Genomic DNA, 21,721 nt, shown 5'->3' with positions numbered 1-21,721 from the left:
TTGGTTGGGAACAAGCACACTGAGCCTGAAAAGGGTTTGCTTTTTTCCTACCCTCTTGGAATCCACGTCCAAGTTCTGCTAAGGTGTCCCATGCTTGCTGCGGCTCCTGTGAAAACTCAAGCCTTTTCATGACAACAGATGGGGGATTTCACAGCCAGAAGACTCAGGAGGTCAACAGTTGAAGAGCAAGAGTTAGAAAGCGAGATCTTTATCGACATCAAAAACAATCCCACCAAGAAAACCCAGAACGATAGAAGGAGGAAAATGTTTAAAGACACAGTAGGAAAAAAAAAAGGAGCCTTTATAAAAATGCAGGTTTAAAATGTTTATGCTGTTGTATCAGCCTAGTTGCACCTTAGAATGTGCCATTTCATAAATAAAATACGGATGGCATAGACTATAATTTGGTGATAGCTACCCCAGGACATATCTAGATGCACTTGTGTTATTTTAATTAAATACTGCATTATGGTTTGTGACAACTACATAGCTACAGCGTAAATGAATTCGGAATTAAAGTGTTACTTAGGCATCCAGTAATTTTTGTTTCATTCCTCAGTTTTACAAAGCAAATAGCTATAAAATCAAGATGTTTGTTCATTTACAGATGGAGCAGGATTGTTGTTGCTGTTTTTTTCCTTCTTAATCCTCATGCACAAAAAGAAGACAGAGCTCAGAGTCTGGCTCCCAACACTCTCAGCTTATGAGCCACATCACAAAGAAAAACACATCCTCTTGACTATAATGTGAAATGCTGAATATTAATTGCTGGTATTATGCTTATCTTTCTAGCCGGGTTCTGTCTTTTAACAATTATTCTGATGGGCTGCAGTCTTGCACTGCCAGGAGATTTTTCTCCTTTGTTGAACAGTTAAAACCTATTTGATTTCATTTTATTAAAAGAGAATCTTAAAGTTCACAATGCTCCTTGGAAGTTTTAGTATCTGGAACTCTTCCCCAAATATAGAATATTAGTGGGAACAGAGAAACTGCCAAAGCTCTTTGCTTAAAAAAAAAAAAAAAAAAAAAAAGGACAAAAAAAAAAAAGACACATATCTGCATCTAAAAGAAAAAAATATTTTTCATTCTGGCAATATTAATGTTTCCTTAATGAGACTGGAGAGGGCATTACAATTTGATATAATCAATTGGTTAGTTTAAATGTCACTTCGCTAGCAAATCATGAGAAAGGTTCAGAATATTCTCATCTAACAGGCACAGATTTTCGCTCAAAATTAATATGGTAGGGTAAAAGGATTTTTGCTCAAATCTGAGATTTAATTGTATCTTTAATGTGTCATACGTCAAGATGAAAGTTTTTAAATAGCAAGTTTTCTGAAACCACTGTCTATTATTTCTAGTTTGAGAATCAATATAATCTTTTTATTAGCCCTTAAATACCATACGTCTGGCAATGTCTGCTAATTCCAGCTTTTCTGTGTTCTAACCAATTACCCCAAGTGGCCCCCCTCACCCCCTGCCAACTAATCCTATAAACTGCATGGAAGTTACTTCCCTGTATGTTTGCAATGAGGTTATAATTTGCTTTGAACATTTTGCTAGTTTGGTTGCAGAGCTGGACCCATACAATCCCCAGAAACGCTGGCAGACAGGGGTTTGGGGAGGCTGAGCTCCTTTTGAGAAAATAATTACACAGAAACAAAGCTTTTGTGACTCCTTTTAAATAGAGCTTCTCACCGAAATGTCATCCAGCCTCTTTGGCAGATTAGTGAGGAGTTTATTACTAAATCTCTGTCTAATAAACGTGCAGTTGACTCTGGAGGAGCTGCTTGTTATAATACTGGCAGTGGGAAATGGAGGGAATGTCACAGTTAAAGACACAAATTTTCCCCATAATATATTCGAATGGAAACCTCTGAATCCAATACTACATGGGCATATCTAATAAATTCACAATATTTCAGTCTCAACAGCCTTCACCGGTTAGTTTTAAAGATTTATGTGGTAAAAAATTACTCAGTGATGAATATGGTTTATTCTGTGCAGTATTGGAGGTATAAGGAATTAAACTACCGTCTTTAACAGTGAATTTATTATTACCTCTGTCAAAAGACGAAGCCTTTAACAGCATTTGTTATAAATTCACTGCAAAATAAATGGCTGGAATTTTTTTACACTGGAGTTTGTAAAGCATCGGGCGATTCTGAGCATTAACCTAACCCTGCCATGGCTTAAATGGTTCTAGGTAAACAATTCTGTCTGGGCCTTGTAGTTAATTATCTGTCCGGGACTTTCCACCTGACTGAAAGGGGTGTGTGTGTGTGTGTGTGTGTGTGTGTGTGTAGAAAGTGAAGACTCCTGTCCAGACAACAGTTTAAGAGTAAGTAAAGTGGAAAATGTGTTTTTTTTTTCCCTCTTTTTTAAAAGCTGGGTTTTATAATAAATGGTCACGGTTTGGAGGATAAGGTTGATATGCAATTGGGGCTCTTTTTAGCAGTTTTCTGTGCATGCATATGCACACACACACACACACACACACACACACAGAGGCATCCTCTCCCTTTTGTCCTCTCTTGGAATGGGTGTCCCCTCATTTATAAAAATTACCTGGAAGGAATGAGGCTGCCAGGGTTTGTTCTAGACGATTGGTTCCTGTCTGGGGGAAAGGAATGGCCTCTACTGAATTTGACCGGTGTATGACCGTTGCCTTCCAGCTGACCCCAAATCCCATTCCCATCCTCCTAACTCTATAGACTCCCATTGGGGTTATTAATGAGAGAAAACACCATCATCATCATCATCTTCGTCATCACAGCACAGTGTTGACCTGCTTGTTAACATGAAATGGGGGGGTGGGGACAGGTTCTGCTTCTCTTTCATATCATCATAAATAAGAAAAGATATTTTCTGATGGTATCCCCTCACTGGCCCCCTTTGGTTAGGTCAGAGGTGAATGATTGCTCCTTGACAGGCACTGATCAGTTTCATCACACTGTTTGGGCAGCCTGCGCCCCAGGCCTATATTTTCCCCACTTATTCCCCGGAATTACCTCCCAAATAACCCCGCCCATCCCCCCACACACAGCCAAGCTGAGGGTAATGGTGCCTGAGGAAGTCCTAAATGGACACTAGATGTCACCAAACACCTCCTTTCCCTCAGAGCCCTGAAATTAAAAAACCAAAAAAACCAAAAAACAAAATAAAAAAACCCCCAACTAACCCAAACCCAAACCCAAACCTTCATTTAGAGCAATTGAAGGAATTAACTTATCTGTTTTTATGAGGCCTTTATCACATTCAACTACGCACACTTAGGAGAGGAAGTACCGCTGCATTCAGATAATTTTTACAACATACAAATCTCTTATGGAGGGAATGGGGTCAAGGGAGGGGAAAGGTCTACATTCTTTAAGTCGTCTTTTGAGGGAGGAGGTGGAGAGCAGGGGATCTTAAAAACCCCATGACAACAGACATGGTGTTGTGTTAACACAGTCCAGGTGCTGGGAACAGACCTGCGGCCTTCAGGTAACAAGGAGTTGGGTGTGGAGCTAGGGTGCAGGCTAATTTTAAGTAGTTTCAACCATGCTGGAAGCTGAATGTCACTCAGGGTGACAAAGTCAGTCTATCCTCATCCTCAAAAGGCCCAAAGCGTCTGATGGCATCATGTGTTTGAAGTTAAACTTGGCTTTGCCTGTAAGGCTCTCTGTTCTCATGTTAACTGTACCCGCAGAGAAGACAACCAAAAGGCTGGAGAGTTTGGTCCACGGGAACATCCTCCCACCCTAGCTAAGCCACCGACTAAGTAGAAACCTGTGGTGCCCAGCTGATTGGTCCCAGGCTGACCTCCATGGGCGTAAGTGGCAGGTCAAGTCTTGGAGGAGCCCAAGGCCAACTCATGAGGCACACAACATAAGCCCAAGAGATGTGGCTTGCTGACTCAGTTGGCCCTTAACAGAAGACCTCATGCAGGAACCTCTTCTGCTTTCTAGTTGATTGAGAAAGAGTTTTTCTTTCTCTCTCTAATTTGCCCCTATCTGCTGGACAGCTCACGTTGCCACTGTGAATTACTTCTGGAACAGGAGGCTTAAATTTTTTTTTTTTTTTTTTTAGGAGGCTTAATTTTTAAACAGACATTTATTTAAGTTCTCTCACATAGTAGAACGGATGCCTTTATTACTTAGAAAGGAGGTTCCCTAGTGAGAGAGCTCGGAGCCAAGAAGAGGTTCTCTTCTCTGAAAGTTGGAACTTGTGACTCATCTTCTCCAATAGAGGCATCTTATCTCACCTCCCTCTCTCCCACTTAAAATGAATGCCCACATCGCTGCTGGTCCACAGAAGGGCCTTGCGGTCCACAGATCAAAGACCTCGGAGCCAGGGCCCGGCGCTCCCGCACGGAGGCTGCCTTAGCACCTGTCCTGTCATGCCTGGTGCCCAGGCTGAATGGATTTTTGGAGTACACCTGTTGTTGAACCCCTGCCAAGTACTGATGGCCACTAACCCCCAAATCACTTTTCCCCGCTGTTGATGTTTGGAATGTCAGACAGGACTGAGCAGCAGCCGGCGTGTATTTCAAACACAGCAGATGGATTTTTATATTAGCTCCTATTTCATGTTCAGGCAGAGCGACCGCCACACTAAAACCCGCAGCCTCGATGCTGCCGAGTTTGCTTCTGTGAGATTAATTCTGTGAAATTAATTGGGACAAGATTGAAAAGGAAATTAAAATGCAGCTGAGTGAACAGGCCTTTCAAACACCTTTCCTCCTGCTCTATTCAAACTTGGATTCTGCGGTGGTCGCAGGCATCGTGGGAAGTAATTTACGAGAGGAAGGCTCTCCGGAGCCATCGGTTACGTATGAGGGGACCTGCACAGGCGCCGCAATCTGGAGCCACTGAAGAGCGCTAAACACCCCGCTGTGGCCTGAGGGGCGTCCCTGCGGGGGGAGGGGGAGAGCGGGGCTCAGTTCCTGTACCAGGAAGAGCTGTTCAGAAATATCTGGGCCCAAAGTGAAAGTAGGAACATCCGCTAGATGCGCAGATCTGCTTCGTTATTAAAATCTCCCTTTAATATATTTTAAGGCCCAAATTGGAACAGGGTGAATTAGTGGGCATGAAACTGCATGGGGCCTAGGAATGTAGGGCCGAGTTAGGGGAGGTCCATAGGGGTCCTGCTGATGGCGCCCGTTGGTTACCGTTTCAGAGCCTGCATATGTGGCTCCCGCTTCTCATCAAATGAGAAGTCTGAACAAAACCATCCATTACCTTTGGGGACACAGACCAGGAAGGGCTAGCTGGATTTCCATGTAGGCCTCTTCACTGGATGGTTTTCTATTTCCCAGTGAGACGCTTTTGTGGTTTTGAGTGTCTTCGTGAAGAGTTTTTGGGCAGGACAGGCTACCTGTTTTTTCCTCTCTCACTTCACCAATGATTTATTGAACAACTAGTATGTACACAGCATTAACCTCAAGAGTTTACTTTATTGTTAGTGGAAAAGAGAGGACTATGATAATAGTTACCATTCCCTAGATGCCAGGCACTTCCCTACACAAATTCTCTAGTGCAAGCATCATAACCCCAGTGAATAGAAGTTAGCCCAATTTTTACAGATGAGAAAACGGGAGATTAGCAGGATTAAGTGCCTTTGCTCAGGGTCACATAAGTAACTCATCTGTTACTGACCTGCTTCCTTAAGGATAGGCCAGATGATGGGTGTTTGGTTATCTCTGGGGTGTATCTTTCTTGCCCAGCCAATCATCCTCTCTGGAAGTTTTATTTTAAAAAGGACAAATAAGGGAACTTCAGTGGTTCAGTTGGTTAAGTGTCAGACTCTTGGTTTCTCCGAGTCGTGAGACTGAGCCCTGTGTTGGGCTCTGTGCCTGGCATGGAGCCTGCTTAGAATTCTCTCTCCCTCTGCCCCTCTCTGCCTGCCCCCCCAACTTGTGTTCTCTCCCCAAAATAAAATAAAATAAAATAAAGTAAAATAAAATAGACAAAAGCTCTCTTTCTGGGATCATTCTTGCCCAAAGACCCTAGGCCCTAAAAGACTCTCCTGGCCCGAAGATTCTAGGATTCAAGGTTGGATCATATTTGGGCAACCATTAAGAAAGAGCAGGGAGCAGCAGGAGCCCAAGAGTAAAGCCCAGACCCCACCAAGCTTCCCCATTGGGGGCTGTTCCCTGTTCTTAACCTGGTCCCCTCCAATATTTCTTTTATCATACAAAAAGAGAGGGGGAAATCAGAGGCATTTATGAGGGCTCAAAACAAGAGCTTATAATTGAAATGTTTAAATTAGTTTAATCTGAATAAATAATTAAACATATTTTTGTGTGAAATTTCTTTAGCAGTTTTGTGGTTGGAACTTGTGACTCATCTTACCATGTTTAGAACAGGAATGCTAGAGGTGGAAGGGACCTTAGAGGTTACCCGACACAACTCCCTCATTTTACAGGTAAAGCTGTCCAGGTAAGCGGAGCCACACCGAGTTGCATCTTGCCTTGCATTTCTTTTCTTCTTCTTCTTCTTTTTTTTTTAAGATTTTATTTATCTATATGAGAGAGAGAAAGCGTGTACACGAGCAGAGGGAGAGGGAGAAGCAGACTCTCCACCGAGCATGGAGCCCAATGTGGGGCTCCATCCCAGGACCCCAAGATCATGACCTGAGCCAAAGGCGGACACTTAACTGACTGAACCACCCAGTGAACCACCTATTTCCTACTGGTGGAAATAGACTTCTCCAGGTTCCTAACCCGGAGGGCCTTTCTTGTCTGACAAAGGTTTTACCGGCCAGAGAGAAAAGTAAAATGGAGATTTCTGGATAACGTTTTTCTGGACTAACCTCCACTTGGGTCAGTTCTTTTCCTCCACATGTGAGAGGAGGGTTGCAGAGTATAACCCACTGCAACAAAGGAAGCCAGTTGGGGCTAAAGCGGAATGTATTTAGGATTCACGTGAGAAAAAATTCCAGAGATTAGGAGTTACTGCACGTCAGAATAGAGAAACAGCTCATGGTAGAGGGATCTCTTTTTTCTAGCTGTCTGAATTGTTTCATTTGTGCTTCTTCGAGGCGAGGGAATGGATTGGGTGGCCTTTTAAGGTTCCTTCCTGTCCAAGGACTGTTATTGAGTTAGGTGATATAATAAAGGTAAATCCAATCCGAAATGCTCCCCAAGCCAACGTTAACTGGAACGAAGCTTTATGAGGGAAACTCCAGTTGAGCTTCCAGCTTCTCATTTCCTCCTCCGACATGCAGGGATTCACAGCGTGCAGAAGGGAGGCAGCTGGTGTAGCTTTGGGGGGAAGAAATGCGCTACTACCCCGGCAAAGGATAAAAATAGACCGAAGACCTTCCAAACGGTGGAGAAAGAAACCAGACAGAAGCACAGCAGCAAGATATTTCTCCTGAATCAAAATTCGGTATATTAGCTTTCAGTACGGGAGGCGGAGAAGCGGGGATTGGTTAAAAAAGACAGGTGAGGAAGCCTCTCCATGTTCTTTGGTATCTCTTAAAAATACAACAGCCAGGGCGCCTGGGTGGCTCAGTTGGTTGAGGGACTGCCTTCAGTTCAGGTCATGACCCCGGACTTACGGATCGAGTCCGCATCGGGCTCCCAGCTCCTTGGGGAGTCTGCTTCTCCCTCTGACCTTCTCCTCTCTCATGCTCTCTCTCACTCATTCTCTCTCAATAAATAAAATCTTAAAAAAAAAAAAATACAACAGCCATGGTCCCCGCCGATAGCTCTGTACTGCAGGGCAAGTCACCACACAGCCCCTTCTAAATGGAGGAGAGGGACCCCCAGTGAGAAGCCATTAACAAAGGCAAAAGACATGCAAAACAAACAAAATAATCATGACCGAAGAGAAGGCCAGCAGACAGTCTGGCTCTGTTCTCCCCACCACCCCCACCCCTCCTGCTGCAGGCACCTCAGACAATGTAAACAGTTAATTTGTTCACCTGCAGGCTCTGGGCAAACAGAGGCCTGGTCACACCTGAGTGGATAACTCGATTACCCCTGTAATGCCAGCGTGGTAATGTACACAAATTCTATTACAAGGCAAACCTTGCTTTCGGGCATTTGAAATACCAATCAGGCCAATGTCCACTCCCTTCTTTGCTTCCAATTTATTCTTGGTGTATTGGAGCTGCACCAGAATGGCACTAGGATGGAGCAGAATTAGGACTCTGGAAGAAATCACTAGAAGACTGTGATCTCAGGCAGCAGGGCTTGAAGGCTTCCTACTCTTTTGTGAAAGGTTGGGTCTGAATTTGGTTCTCATTCCAAGGGGACTTGTTGCAACCCCTGAAAGGTGCCTTAAGTCAGCTTTGATCTGTTTCTAAGGACCTTGTGGTATCTTTCAAATTGAGACAAACCCTTGCCCATAGACAGCATAAAGATAAATGGCAAATGATGAGTTAATAACACAATGGATTTTCAACTTGCCTTTATGGAATCCACATACTCATTAATTAAAGAGCAAACGGTGCCAATTTAAAAAAATGTGCTTGTAGATATTGATTGACCTCATAGAGAAACATCTTTTTAGTAAGTTACTCCAGGGACAGAATCTGTTTCCTTAGCCCCTCTATATAGAATATGTACACTCTTTCTTTACAAAGGATGACGCCACTGATCCCTCCAATGGTAGCCTGTGGGTTCTGAATCATCTTCACATTAGTGACAGATCTGCTATAATCTATCCTCTTATTTTTTTCCCCAATTCTTTTATAATCAATGACACTATTTGTGAGATGGTTAGTTGGGGTTAGGGATTAACTTTATGGCTGAGGAAGAGAATACAGTTAGTTGGCTCTTATAGGGTTGGATTCACTATCTTGGCCTTATCAGCACTTGCTCAAACCACCTGAGCCAACTAGCGCTGACTATCCCCCATCATAATTCTATTATGGTCTGTGAATGACATAAGAAGGTGGTTTACCAAGACAGAATGTTTTCAAGAGAATTATACAGTCATAAATTATGTACCAAATAATGACCTTTTAAGCACCACAAGATCCTAAAAAGGATAAATTGATTGGTGTGGTTTTAGTGTTATATCTACTTTATTGCCTTTTGAAATTTGAAAATTAGCTCCTGAATGTGAATTTTCAATTAAACTTTTCCCTAACAATTATAAATCAATGGGAATTTACTTTATGTGGGAGGGAGCCATGTAATGCACACAAGTGAAATGTATGACATGGAATAATTTTGCTTATGGTGACTACATCATTGAGAATGAAAAGATCGATTTTGGGGGAGCAGGAGGAGAGGGAGAGAGAGAATCTTAAGTAGGCTCCACACCCAATGTGGAGCCTGACGTGGGGTTCGATCTCACAACCTTAAGGTCATGACCTGAGCCAAAATCAAAAGTCAGATGCTTAACGAACTGAGCCACCCAGGCGCCCCCCAAAAATTGACTTTGGATCCGAGCCCTACCCTCCATGTTCTTACCTTGCTCAGAATGCGGATGAGGTCACCCCTTTGGAAGGACAGTTCGTCTGGCTGGTCACCATGGCAATCCCATAGGCCCTGGTAATAATTGGTATAGTCCACTGGTCAAAGAGAGGAGAAATCAAAGTTAAAAGGACTCTGTCTTTTCCCATGGAGCCCACATTTTTGCTGCAAGTGGAAACCAGGGTTCTAATATTGTCCCTAGGAAACCTAGGATTCAGGGGGTGTTGGGAGGAGAAACAGCCCAACACTCAACGTGAGCAAAGGACTGTGGGAAAAGGAGACCATTAACTAACATTGGATATTTACAGATCACCCTTAGTCAGACGTTATTCAACAATATGATAAATACATTCATTTATTAATAAGAGAAAAACAGGCAGGTAATTTTTTACTTGGTTTGTACGTAAGTAGGACAGAGACTTCCTGACAGATAGTCTTGATCCAGGGCATCTAAACTATCCAACGTTTCTCTTCAAAATGCATTTGAAGAAATGAGGTAAGTCTCCGACTTCGACTTGTTTACTGAGAGGCTCAGTCAGCCAGCTGTGTCTGCATCACAGTCTCACATGTTGGTGTCTTCTGTCACACAGGAACTTCATCCTGGGCACTTCCCACTCAGGTACTAGGTGAGGTAATCCCGCAATAAATATGGTTACGAACAGCCCAGTCTTTAAGTGGAACCAAGTGGGGTGTCTCATCCATTATAACTAAATTCTGGGTGGGCTGGCCCTTTTCCAGCATCTCATTTGTAGACCCTGAACATGCCTGCCAAGATTTATCTGCAAGCCCCCAGGGGGACAGAAACCAAAGTGATCTGCATTAAAAATGAGAGCAACTGAAGACGACAAACCAAGCTTTTGAAGCAGCTGGAGAGATTTACTGGGCTTCTCAGCAAGACTAGATGGCAGTGATGCCACAGGACAGCCATCGATTCTTAGCAATGAAGAATCTGTATTGATCTTCTTCTACCCGGAAAGGTTAAACACTAGAGCGCAAAGTGGGAGAGGATCTGGGGATCTGAATGGCAGGAGAGCGGATGTCCACTGGACCGGGGATGATGTGGCCGTGCCCCTGTCCCTTAGGATGCTAATGGGTGAGAACGGTCAACAAAGCACCTACCAAAGATGAGATTCTTGTTGATGGGAGTCCTGGGTTCTAATTAAAATTCAAGTGACTTTTGGGGACTGTATTTGTACCAGTTTCTACCCTTCCTTTAATTTGTTTGACCCTCCCATGAAGAGTGATAGAGCTGGTCACCGAGGATGGGAATAAATTGGGGAAGGCAGGTGGGCAGTGTGGGTGGACAGACACACTTGCTATGTTTGCTTTTTAAAAAACGTGTTCCTGACCTACCAGCGATTCAAATAATAAAGGCACAGGAGAAAAGAACTTTAGTAGGAATCTGAAAGTAAGAAAAACCAAGGAGGGACAGATCCATTTGATCAAGACTTAGATGTTGCAAAGAGAAGTAAACATGTTAACCATAGAGAAATGAGGCGTGTTTTCTTTCACTAAGATCATTGTTTGTATATGCAGTAAACAACAGAGGGCAGCAAATAAGACAACCATGCTGGTGACCACAGAGTTAAGGATGTATTCGGAAGAAAAATACATTGGGAGAAAAATGCTAACTATTGGAAAGACAAGGCATGTATTTGGGGGGACACCAGGGCATGAAATAATAGAGAAGTATCAGTCCCTGAAGAGTGAAAATAGTTTTCCCAGAGGATATATTAATGTATTTTTAGTCAAAATGGAGTTGATTAATCACCTGAAGCTTTTGACAAAATTAGAAATGAAAAAAATATATATAATATATATATGAAAACTATATATATGTACATATACGTATACATATATATATATATTTTTAAAAGATTTTATTTATTTATTTGTCAGAGAGAGCACAAGCAGGGAGAGCGGGCAAGGAGCCCAGTGCTGGACTTGATCCTAGGACCTGGGATCATAACCTGAGTTGAAAGCAGATGCTTAACTGAGACACCTAGGTGTCTCCATATATACATATATTTTAAAGATGTTATTTATTTATTTATTTGAGAGAGAGAGAGAGAGAGAGAGAAAGCACAAGCAGGGGGAGCGACAGACAGAGGGAGAAGCAGGCTCCCCGCTGAGCAAGAAGGCCAATGCGGGACTCGATCCCAGGACGCCGGGATCATGACCTGAGCTGAACGCAGATGCTTAATTGAGTGAGCCGCCCAGGCATCCCAGAAATGAAAAATATATTGATGTCAATAGTCCTTACACATTTATATATTATAGAGAAAATAATTTTATAAAACTAGATTTTTTAAAAAAGATTTTATTTATTTGACAGAGATCACAAGTAGGCAGAGAGGCAGGCAGAGAGAGAGGAGGAAGCAGGCTTCCCGCTGAGCAGAGAGCCCGAGGCGGGGCTCGATCCCAGGACTCTGGGATCACGACCTGAGCCGAAGGCAGAGGCTTAACCCACTGAGCCACCCAGGTGCCCCTAAAACTAGATTTTTAAAACACAACTTGATATTTCTGAATGGTAAGAAGACTAGCAACATTGTCTTGGCTTTGTCTGGTTTAGCAGATGGTCACTGTGGGGTACCAGTCCCCTTTTGCCTGTAAATGCTCCTAAGATTACAAGTACTTTTCAGGTATATATGTAAAAAGTGACTTGATATTGGGCATATAAGACACCGGAGGAGAATACTTGGAAACAGACCTATTCTAAAAGCAATATAGATCGTACGGAAAGTAAGATGCTAGCAAGAAAACAAGAGCCTTCCAGGAAAAGTTACAGAAAATGCCTCTGGTTCTTCATAAGCTAAAGGCTAAAAGAAAATAGAGCTCAGGAATCTGGCTGTTCGTTTACTGAGCCCAAGACCCAGAACTGTCAGAACTAGAACCATGAAAGGACAGCTTTGAAAAAATAAGCAGAATGAAGGGTTAAACCTGGGGACTTGCTGTCCAGACACAGGCATTCACGTACCAGGGAAATCAGTGAGGAGGAACGTCTTAGCTGGACCAGATTGGACCCAGTACTGCAGACTCCCTGTTTAACATAGGTGTGACTTGCATTCATGTGTGTGCGTGCACACTTCTCTACATTCATTCCTCAGCATTCAGCGGACAGTGCTTACTGTCCACAGTGCTTACTAAGTGCCCGGGACCGTGCGGGAGGCTGGGAATTCCACCTTGGCCACATATGGTCCCAGCTCTCCGGGCTACCGTCCAGCGGGGGAGGCACTGGGAAACAGAGCCGTGAAGATATTTACTTATCTACGACTGTGGTATGTCTTCAAAGGGGAGGTTGAGGATGCTGTGGAGAATAGGGAAGCTCACTTCATGGAAGGCTTTCTGGAAACTTTGGTTGTGTTATAAACACCTGACTGAGAGCTGGTGTTATTTAAAGATCGTGAAGGGGGAGGGGGCACAAGGTAAGGTGGAGGAGGGCTTCATTCCTGATCTTTTGTCTCTGGAAGAGCTTGAAGGTCTGGAAGTTGGCAGGGGCAGTTCTGCTTCTCCCTAAATTTGCCCAGGTCACTCTATAAACAAGGGAATGCCCGGAGGAGACTGACGTCTTTAGACCAGGGTGGAATTGGGAGCCCGAGAGAGTATTTCCTCTGTGGACTGGATGGAGGTTCCTTTAGGTCTACATGACTCTAGCAGCAGTCTGAGATCAGACATCGTGCAGCATTCTGACCATTTAATTAATTCAAAGCATCCTCATTCTCATTTTGAGGACATTATTCCATCTAATTATTTTTTTTTCCAGTCTGTCCATTTGGAATGAAAAACAAAAGAATAAAGCTTAATGCCAGCATTTCTCAATGTCTCTCCAAAAAAAACGTAACTTTGCACTAAATAAAGCCTGGTAATTCAAAAGCAAAGCACTAATATATTCAGCATAAAACAGACAGAGGACCTAGAGCAATAATGACACCACTAATAACTAAAACAGTTATAACAATTAACAACAATTACAATGATAGAGAAGCTAATGGGTATGATCACTGCATTTAAATTGCCAGCAGAGCTGAGAAGGACTTTTTCTAGAGGAAAAAAAGGGGGGGGGCAACATCCTATTTTCTTTATCTCATATAAGAGAAGCTAAGCTCCCAGCAAACAAAATGTCATAGGAAGAACAGTCTAAGTTTAAAAATATAGTTTTTCTCTCTTCTCTAGGTATTTATTGCAAAGCATTTGTCATTGCACAGCAAGTTCTTTATAACCAGTAAGAGTCATTTCTCCTGTAACAGAGGCCAGGTTGTACTACTGTTGACAGGGTCAGAATTTGAAAACGAGCCTCTATGACGTGGAGAGTTCTAAGGTAAAAAGGACCAGGACACCTTTCTGCCTGTCCTCCTCCTTGGGGCCAACAGAACTTGACTGGGTTCCTTCCAGCCTTCGTATGTCACCTTGGACTTTTGTTGGGGAGATGCTGTGTAGCTCCGGAATTCAAGCTGTGACCAAGGAAAAGAGGCTAAAAGGCAGGTCAGCATGTTGTTTACATTTGGTTGATGAGAGAAGGGGCTGTGCTAATGAGGCCTGGCTATGGGAGCAACTACTTAACAAATTATGAAAAAGAGAGACAGAATGAGAAGACAGAGAAAGCCAGTCCTTGCTAGACCATGGGTAGGTGAGAAGTGGACACAGAAGGCCATGGCAGTGAACCACTGGAAGGGACTTGGCCAGGCCGGAGAAGTCCACAATGTTCAGTCTATCAAAGCAGACTCAGCCTGATACCTTACTAACTATTTCAGAACGAAAGGCATAAAGAAACTTGCCAGGATGCCTGGGTGGCTCAGTTAGTTGTGTCTGTCTTCAGCTCTGGTGTCATGATCTCAGGGTCCTGGAATCGAGTCCCAAGTGGGGCTCCCTGCTCAGCGAGGAGTTTCTCCTTCTCCCTATGCCCCTTCCCCACACTCATGCACACTCTCTCAAATAAATAAATAAAATTCTAAAAAAATAAAAAAAAAAAAACAACAAGGGGTGCCTGGGTGCCTCAGTGGGTTGAGCCTCTGCCTTCGGCTCAGGTCACGGTCTCAGGGTCCTGGGATCGAGCCCCACATCGGGCTCTCTGCTCGGCTGGGAGCCTGCATCTCCCACCCCTTCTGCCTGCCTCTCTGCCTACTTGTGATCTCTTTCTCTCTGTCAAATAAATAAATAAATAAAATCTTAAAACAACAACAACAAAAAACTAAACGAAATTCGCCAAACTCCACTTTAATCTTGAGTTTTGAAATCTCTATGGTCCTTAATGTTGTAAGTACGATCCTGAACTGGAGAACACTCACAGATCCTGATCTCGGTCTCCTCTGCTCGGCCGAAGGAGCGGAGCCAAAATTGGGCCAGAATTGTAGCTGGGGGATGCTCACCTCCCGTTTGGTCTTGGGAAGCAGGTTTCAAAAAGTAAGAGCTGCAAAGACCTCTGTGTGTCCCTGTTTCTTTCGTGGGATCGCTCCACTGGTGTGTGCGATAACATGGAGAGGAGCCTCGGTGGAGGGAGGTCATCGGTGCCCACGTTTCTGTCCTGCAGAAATTACCGCCTCTCGGCTCCTTTTTGGCGGAGTTTGCCCACGGTTTTAGAGTGAAAACAACCAGTTTGGAGATCTTCCCTGGTCAGTTATTTGGGGTGTCTGTGGATGAGCTGTGTCTCCAGCCCCGCTTTTTATTTGACACGGCCGACCCGAGCCAGTGGCCGGGAGTTCTCGTATAAACGGCACAGAATGGGTGTTCTTTTCTGTTACCTGGACGTTGCCCTCTCGTGACAGGGAAGGGAGATAAGCTCTCATCATGGAAGACTCTTAGTGTTAGACTGTTAGGCTGATGGGTTGCGATTTAGTGGGGATCTGAGGTGTTGAAGAGTCACTCATTAAAATAACCCTGTTACTAACAGTCACGCTGTAAAGCGAGCTTGCTATGGATTGAACAATCAATACTACAAGGCTCTGATAGATTTTCTAGGTAACAGAATAAAATAAAAGAAATTACATCTTACAGGGTCATTAACACCCAATGAGGATAAACTGAATCCCCCCCCCCCCCCCCCCCCGCCTTCTGATAAGATCTAGCTGGCCTTTAAAAATGTTAGTAATTCTATCCGGAAAAGCACAGCATTTCTGGAACAAGATCCCTGGAAGAGTTCTGGAGATCAGTACGTGGATTTTTTTTTTTTTTTTTAAGATTTTATTTATTTGACAGAGAGAGATCACAAGTAAGCAGAGAGAGAGAGAGAGAGAGAGAGAGAGGGAGAGAGAGGGAAGCAGGCTCCCTGCTGAGCAGAGAGCCAGATGCGGGACTCGATCCCAGGACCCTGAGATCACGACCCGAGCCGAAGGCAGCGCCCCAACCCACTGAGCCACCCAGGTGCCCCAGTACGTGGATTTTAAAGGTAGTCATGATCCCAGGGTCCTGGGATCGAGCCCCGCATTAGGCTCTCTGCTCAGCAGGGAGCCTGCCTCCCCTACCCCCCTGCCTGCCTCTCTGCCTACTTGTGATCTCTGTCAAATAAATAAATAAAATCTTAAAAAAAAAAAAGGTAACCCTGCCAGCTATAGTATCTTTTAGGAGAATATCCCTGCCCCCTCACTCCCCCCACCCCAAACCCTGCCAAAGACACATGACACTTGAGAAAGAAACTAAGTGAACCAAACTTGTGTAGTTTGTCTGTTCCATAAGAATGCACATTGTCCTAGAGTTCCCTTTTATATGCCTTCAAGGGCCTGCCTACCCTTTCCTTGGACCTATATATTTTATAGTTATAAAGCTAAGCGATGACATTTGGATGCTCCATATTTGTTGCCATTTCTATAGCTCCTTTGGAGAAAAGGCACTGTATAAATTCAATAAATAAATAAGTAAACACAAATAATAAAAATTCCTGCCTCAGATTCTGCAGAGAGAGCAAAAAGTCCTCTGTTTTTTAATCCTAAGTCACCAATCATTATAACTGGTGGGAAGTATAAACCATAGAAACATATTTAGAGCCCACCACACTTTAACAACACCTATTCTGGCGGCAGGAAACATAAGGAACAAAAGGTGTTTTTTTTTTTTTTTTAACTTACTTGAAATAGAGCTGTTCGAACACTGAAGAAATAAATCTCCCCTCACCACCCCGCCCCCACCCAAGATAGAACCTTAGAAAGAAAGGCTGAAAGAGGAAATGTGATGAGGGAGGAGTCTGAAGCTGAATTTTAGACTCTTGCCAGAGACTGCTGCTTCCGGAATGGAATTTACTATAAAGCTGGCCACAGGAAGTTTATAGTTATCCCACTCAAGCTGTTCATATGAAGTGTTTCTTTCCTGCACTGATGATGGAAGTTGGTTGAGAAAAGACATGGGACATAGTTTGGTCAGACAACAGATTTGCTGTTGCAATTCTGCACAGCGAGTAGGAAACAGCAGAAAATATGTCTCAGAATGGACTTAATTATATGGGCTCATTGTTACGAGGTGGTAGCTATGCTAATCCTGGACCATACTCATGCCAGTTCTTTCTTTTTCTCCTGCTACGGCGCCTGACTTTTTTTTTTTTTTTTACCAGAACATCACGTAAGTTTATTTCAGATGTAACAGCAATGTTAAAATCAACAAGTTTAATTTTTAACTGCACCAAGTAAACTTTGCCATTTAAGTATTTTTAAAGTTATTCCCTCCAAAAAACTGAGGGAGCTTTTCTATTCCACCCCAGAAACCACAGTTTCCCAATAGTTCTATTTTTGGAGGACTTTCAACAGATGAATAAACTGCTTTGGGGATATTTTAGAACTTCTTTCCCCAAATGAAAACTAGTCTGGACAAATTATCTATTGCATAGATTTCTCTGCAGATTCTTTTCTTTAGAACCTAAATGCAATTACCATAAGGATAATCTTTACCTATCTGCCCCATAGTAAAAATTATCTGTCCTAAAAAATATGATGGATATATGCTCTGATCTTCCAGTTAATAGAATTGTTTTACCTCAACAATTTTTATGCTCCAAAATAGCCAACTCAATATGGGACATTACTCGAGTCTTTACTGACTCATAGGCATGTGAACTAGTGCCCAGCTTCTACATCCTCCTTTTCCTTAAATGGATGGAATTACTTAATACAAGTTTGATGTAGGACAATTAAGGCGCCTGACTTCTGATGATGCCTCTTCTCCCTGGGAGGAGTTGGGCACTGAAGAAGTTAGGTCCTTCACTAAAGCTGTTAGATATTTGCCTCCCACAGAGCACGAACCTTAGGGGAAGGGGGACTTGCTGAGGGATAACAGAGAGAAGAAACAGCAAAAGATGGGAAGAGGAGGAGAATGGGAAAAGGAAGGGTCAGGGGATTGGGGAGGGACCAGAGAGGGAAAGTTGGGATGAACTCCTAGGCTTAAGACTTTCATAGAATCTCTAAGAAAAAAAATCAGCTAGTATTTATATCAGCCACAGTTTAGGCTCTACTGATGGGATGAATGTCCTTGAGGTGGCCCAGGCAATTCATATTCCTTTACCGACAAGGATGGAATAGGTCCTTGGTCCACTTAAGGAGGCTTTGGAGGGGCATCTGACCTTAGAAAAGGATAGGTTCACTAACTGCCTGAAGCATGGTTAACAGTCTGGGATGAATAAGATGTAATCTTGTATTCAACAAACCTGTTACATATTCATTTCCAAATGTGCCTGGAATCAAACCAGGCCATCAGAAGTCAGCATCACCGAGCCGTTCTATCCTTCACCCCACGTTCACTTTTCAGATCTGACACATTTCCATTCCCCTCTGAACTTGCAATCTCCGGGCCTCTCAGAGAGGAGACATTTCCATTCTTTCCATTCTCAATCCTCTGATCTCTTAGAGATGAGGCAATTCTATTTTCACTGTACTGATTTAGGAAATACTGATAGGAAAAAATAAATATCTGGTTTGGTTTCTTACCCTCTCTAGGATAAATCTTAGCAGTTCTGGGAACATTAATTAAGGTGAGTGGCTGCTTTGAAGGTTGAGATATTTCCCTATCCCGTCATCTTCTCTGGGGCTTTTGGGGTCAACACACCAGCAGCCTCTTAATTAGTGAGCCCGGTAATGTTTGTAGTCTGAAGAAAGGTGCCTTCTCCAGTCAGAAGCCTAATCGTCCTACCCAGTGCCTGTATATTTGGGAAGCTCTCATACCTCCTTTCCGTGGAGTGCCGTTCTCATCCTCTTCTAGGTCATGCTCTTCTTCTGAGGGGATAAACATGATCAGCATTAGAGATTAGTGGTTGATAGTCTCATGTTCTTTATACTGGTGGGTCTTCTTTCTCAGAGCTCATCATGTTCTTTTCAAGGCAATAATTGTTTTTTTTTTTTTTTTCCCTTAAATCATCTCACATCTTCAAATTGGCCCTCTGCTTCCCTCCCCATTCATTCACTCATAAATGTTTTCGAGCGCTTACTATCTTTAAGATGCTACACCACGAACTGGAGACGCAACGATGGACAAGCCTGGCAAGTTTCCTGCCCTTGTGAAGTTTTCAGTCCACTGGATTATTTACTGAGGCACCTATTCCTAGAATTGTGATCTTTTCTTTCAAGCTCTATTTCTCCTCTCCTTCTAGAATTCTCTTCTAAATGTACTGTGTCTATGTAAGCATCCAGAGTTACGGTGTGTACGTATGTGTGTGTGTATCTAAGCATGTGTTTAAACCCTCCATGATTAATTAGTCCTTAATGTATTAAGTTTTGTTCAGCTGTAGCAGAAGCTGGTCATGTAGGTAATTTTATGTTCCTAGTACTTGAGGGTTGTAGTTATCTTTTTACTGTTGTGATTCAGGCTGCCTTGTTCATTAGAGTGTAAGCTCCTGAAGGCAGTTGGAATGGTCTTTTAATTAATTGCTGCAGGTACACAATGGGTTCTAAATCAGTGCTATTGTCTAACTCCAATCGAGTGCTTAGATGGTCAAAGTCACAACATGATTGGCCCGTTTCTTACCCTCATTAACCTGTTTCGTCTCAGACTTCATACTACAGGATACCATGGGAATTGAGCCTTTATAAAGAAAGCGTGAGTACCAGAATCATATTAAGCCATTTTTTATGTGGAGTAAGATGAGAAAAACATAGTTGGTATTCTACTTTTCATCATCTCTGTGCATCCTGTTCCCCCACATACATAATGAATAGGGTATAATAAGCAACATTCTGATGATTGAATACTTAAGTGTTTTTTGGTCCACATTTACTTTCTCTTCCTGGGTCTTGGGGCACTCACTTGGTTTGTTTCCCCATCATTATGACACTAAATGAAACTTTTGAGGAGATATCCTAGGACAGTTCCCTTTTTTTTTAAAATATAAGTTTTATAAAGGAATATGAATTCTGGTATGTCAGCATGGGGGAAGTAAACTCTGAGCTCATAAGTAAGAAGAAACAGCACAACCATACGTTAGAGCGCTATAGAACATTAACGAAGTAATCGATTTCACATGCAAAATGATACAATTTTCCTGCAAAAATAAAAATTAAGGGATTGATGTTCTGGGGAAATGAGTCATATGTCACCCAGATTAAAAAAATTATCATATATCTAATATATATTTGCCTTACAAGAGTCTGTAGGGAAAGAACACAACTCTTCTTACCTTCTTGTACGGCCTCACAGCACAGCCTTTCCTACTTACCACCTGTAGTGCTCCCCACCCCCCACCATGAGGAATAAAGATGTGAGATAATGGAGGAGTGAAATCAAATATCGGAAATAGACTTGCTGAAATAAATCACGTTAAACACCATTCTTTGCACATTGTCTTCCTGTTACTTGCCCACTTCCTTCCTTGCTCTGTCCTGATGCTTCTCCTTTTTGACATGGGACCGATTTCACAGGATTGAAAACACTAAAAGAAGAGTTGGTACAGCCTCGGTTTTAGAGATACCCAATAATTTGGACAGGGAGCATCGCTTCTGCTGATACCAAACAACTCAGTCACCAAGACAACAATTTCCTGTGCTTAGGCACTTTTGCAGAGACGGTTTATTCTACCTCTGCTGTCTGTGCACAGATGTCTCTTCCTCCCAATTCTAATCAATGTAAATTGGGTCAGATCTCCGCTGTGAATTACAAATTGGATCCGAAGTTGGAGGGTCACTGTGCCTGCGACTCCACCTCCTTCCCACCACCATTAGATGGGAAACTACACCAAAGATCTTTTCTAAATAAATCAGACTTTATTGTAAAACTCGGCCACTGACGAGACATAACCTCATTAGCATTGATTTTAAAATAAATTATTGAAAGTGGCTTGCCTGCTCTTTGCATTTGTAAAATAGGAGAATGTAAATGTATTTGCAATGATAAAAATGAAAACTAAACTTGATTTCTTTATCCTTTCAGGCAACAGCACTTAATCTAGTCGTGGTACAAAAATGGGAAAAATTAAAATCTGTTCTATGCCTTTCAATTCCAGACCAGATACTCTGATTCCCACTGCGCCTGTGGAGTCACCTAGAAGGAAAGCAGAACACTGGCCATAGGTCTTATATATCATTCACTGCCATTACTGAGCTCTTCCGTGATGGATGTGAAGAGGGAAGCTCTAATGCCCACATCTGTTCTACCTGACGTTGACCTTCCTGGGTGGCTGAAAGTGGGCTCAAGTCAAGAAGACTAGCTACTGGTGCGAGAGGCTGGGTGCTGTGCCTTTGAAAGTGTGAGTATGGAGGTACCATGGAGGGTATGAAGGCAATGCTCTCCAAGATGGTGGGAAAGGCAGCAGCTCTCAGCACCTTCCCAGCGGCAGAGAGCGCAATACAGAGAGGAAGACACTCTACCTCGGATCCTTCAATGAGATCAAACTGGCATCTTTCAAACTCCGAAGTGGAGAAAACCAATTACATGACAACAGAAAGAAATGTCTCTTTGCTCACAAAAGAGGGTGGGTTAAACAGCTAGATTTCTCTCTCTCTCTCTCTTTTTTTCATCTGTAAAATGAAACTTTAATTGAACCTTTAATTTTAAAGAGATTATTTTGAAAAAAATTTCTTTCTTTAGGCTAAAGAGCTTGTTGAACTTCTTTATAAGAATATTATTAGGCATTTTAGCATTACACTTACTGGAATACATCTTCATTTAAGAGAGAATTAAAATTTATGTGCTAGCTCAACTTTAAACAGTAATAGATTATAATGGTCCTCGCTCCTAACAGGGCATATGGGACCCCAACCTTACATAGGTTTTAAACAAATTAACCTCTAAAGATTACTGTCCACTTATTACATTAAATGCTCTACTTGATTCCCAAATATCTCATCTCAACTGGGAAAACAGTTGAGGAAGATTCTGTGAGCTGTGCGAACATGTGAGAGAACT

The 21,721-nt window shown here is 42.8% G+C and overlaps 1 protein-coding gene across 3 annotated transcripts in view; it reads right to left on the bottom strand.

The window, feature by feature from the left end:
* Positions 1 to 21,721, bottom strand: part of SKAP1 (src kinase associated phosphoprotein 1) — a 278,719-nt gene that overhangs the window by 14,927 nt on the left and 242,071 nt on the right. For all 3 annotated transcript variants that reach the window (XR_013968074.1, XM_080825334.1, XM_080825335.1), the window contains exons 10-11: positions 18,550 to 18,600; positions 9,410 to 9,510 (exon numbers count right to left, since the gene is read on the bottom strand). Coding sequence is in view for 2 of the 3 variants with exons in the window: in XM_080825334.1 (XP_080681460.1) it covers positions 9,410 to 9,510; positions 18,550 to 18,600 (152 nt within the window). In the remaining variant the exon portion in view is untranslated. The remainder of the gene's footprint in view (positions 1 to 9,409; positions 9,511 to 18,549; positions 18,601 to 21,721) is intronic.

The sequence above is a fragment of the Martes martes genome, assembly GCF_963455335.1.
Source record: "Martes martes genome assembly, chromosome: 16".
NCBI lineage: Eukaryota > Metazoa > Chordata > Mammalia > Carnivora > Mustelidae > Martes > Martes martes.
This window is presented reverse-complemented; position numbering and strand designations above follow the sequence as displayed.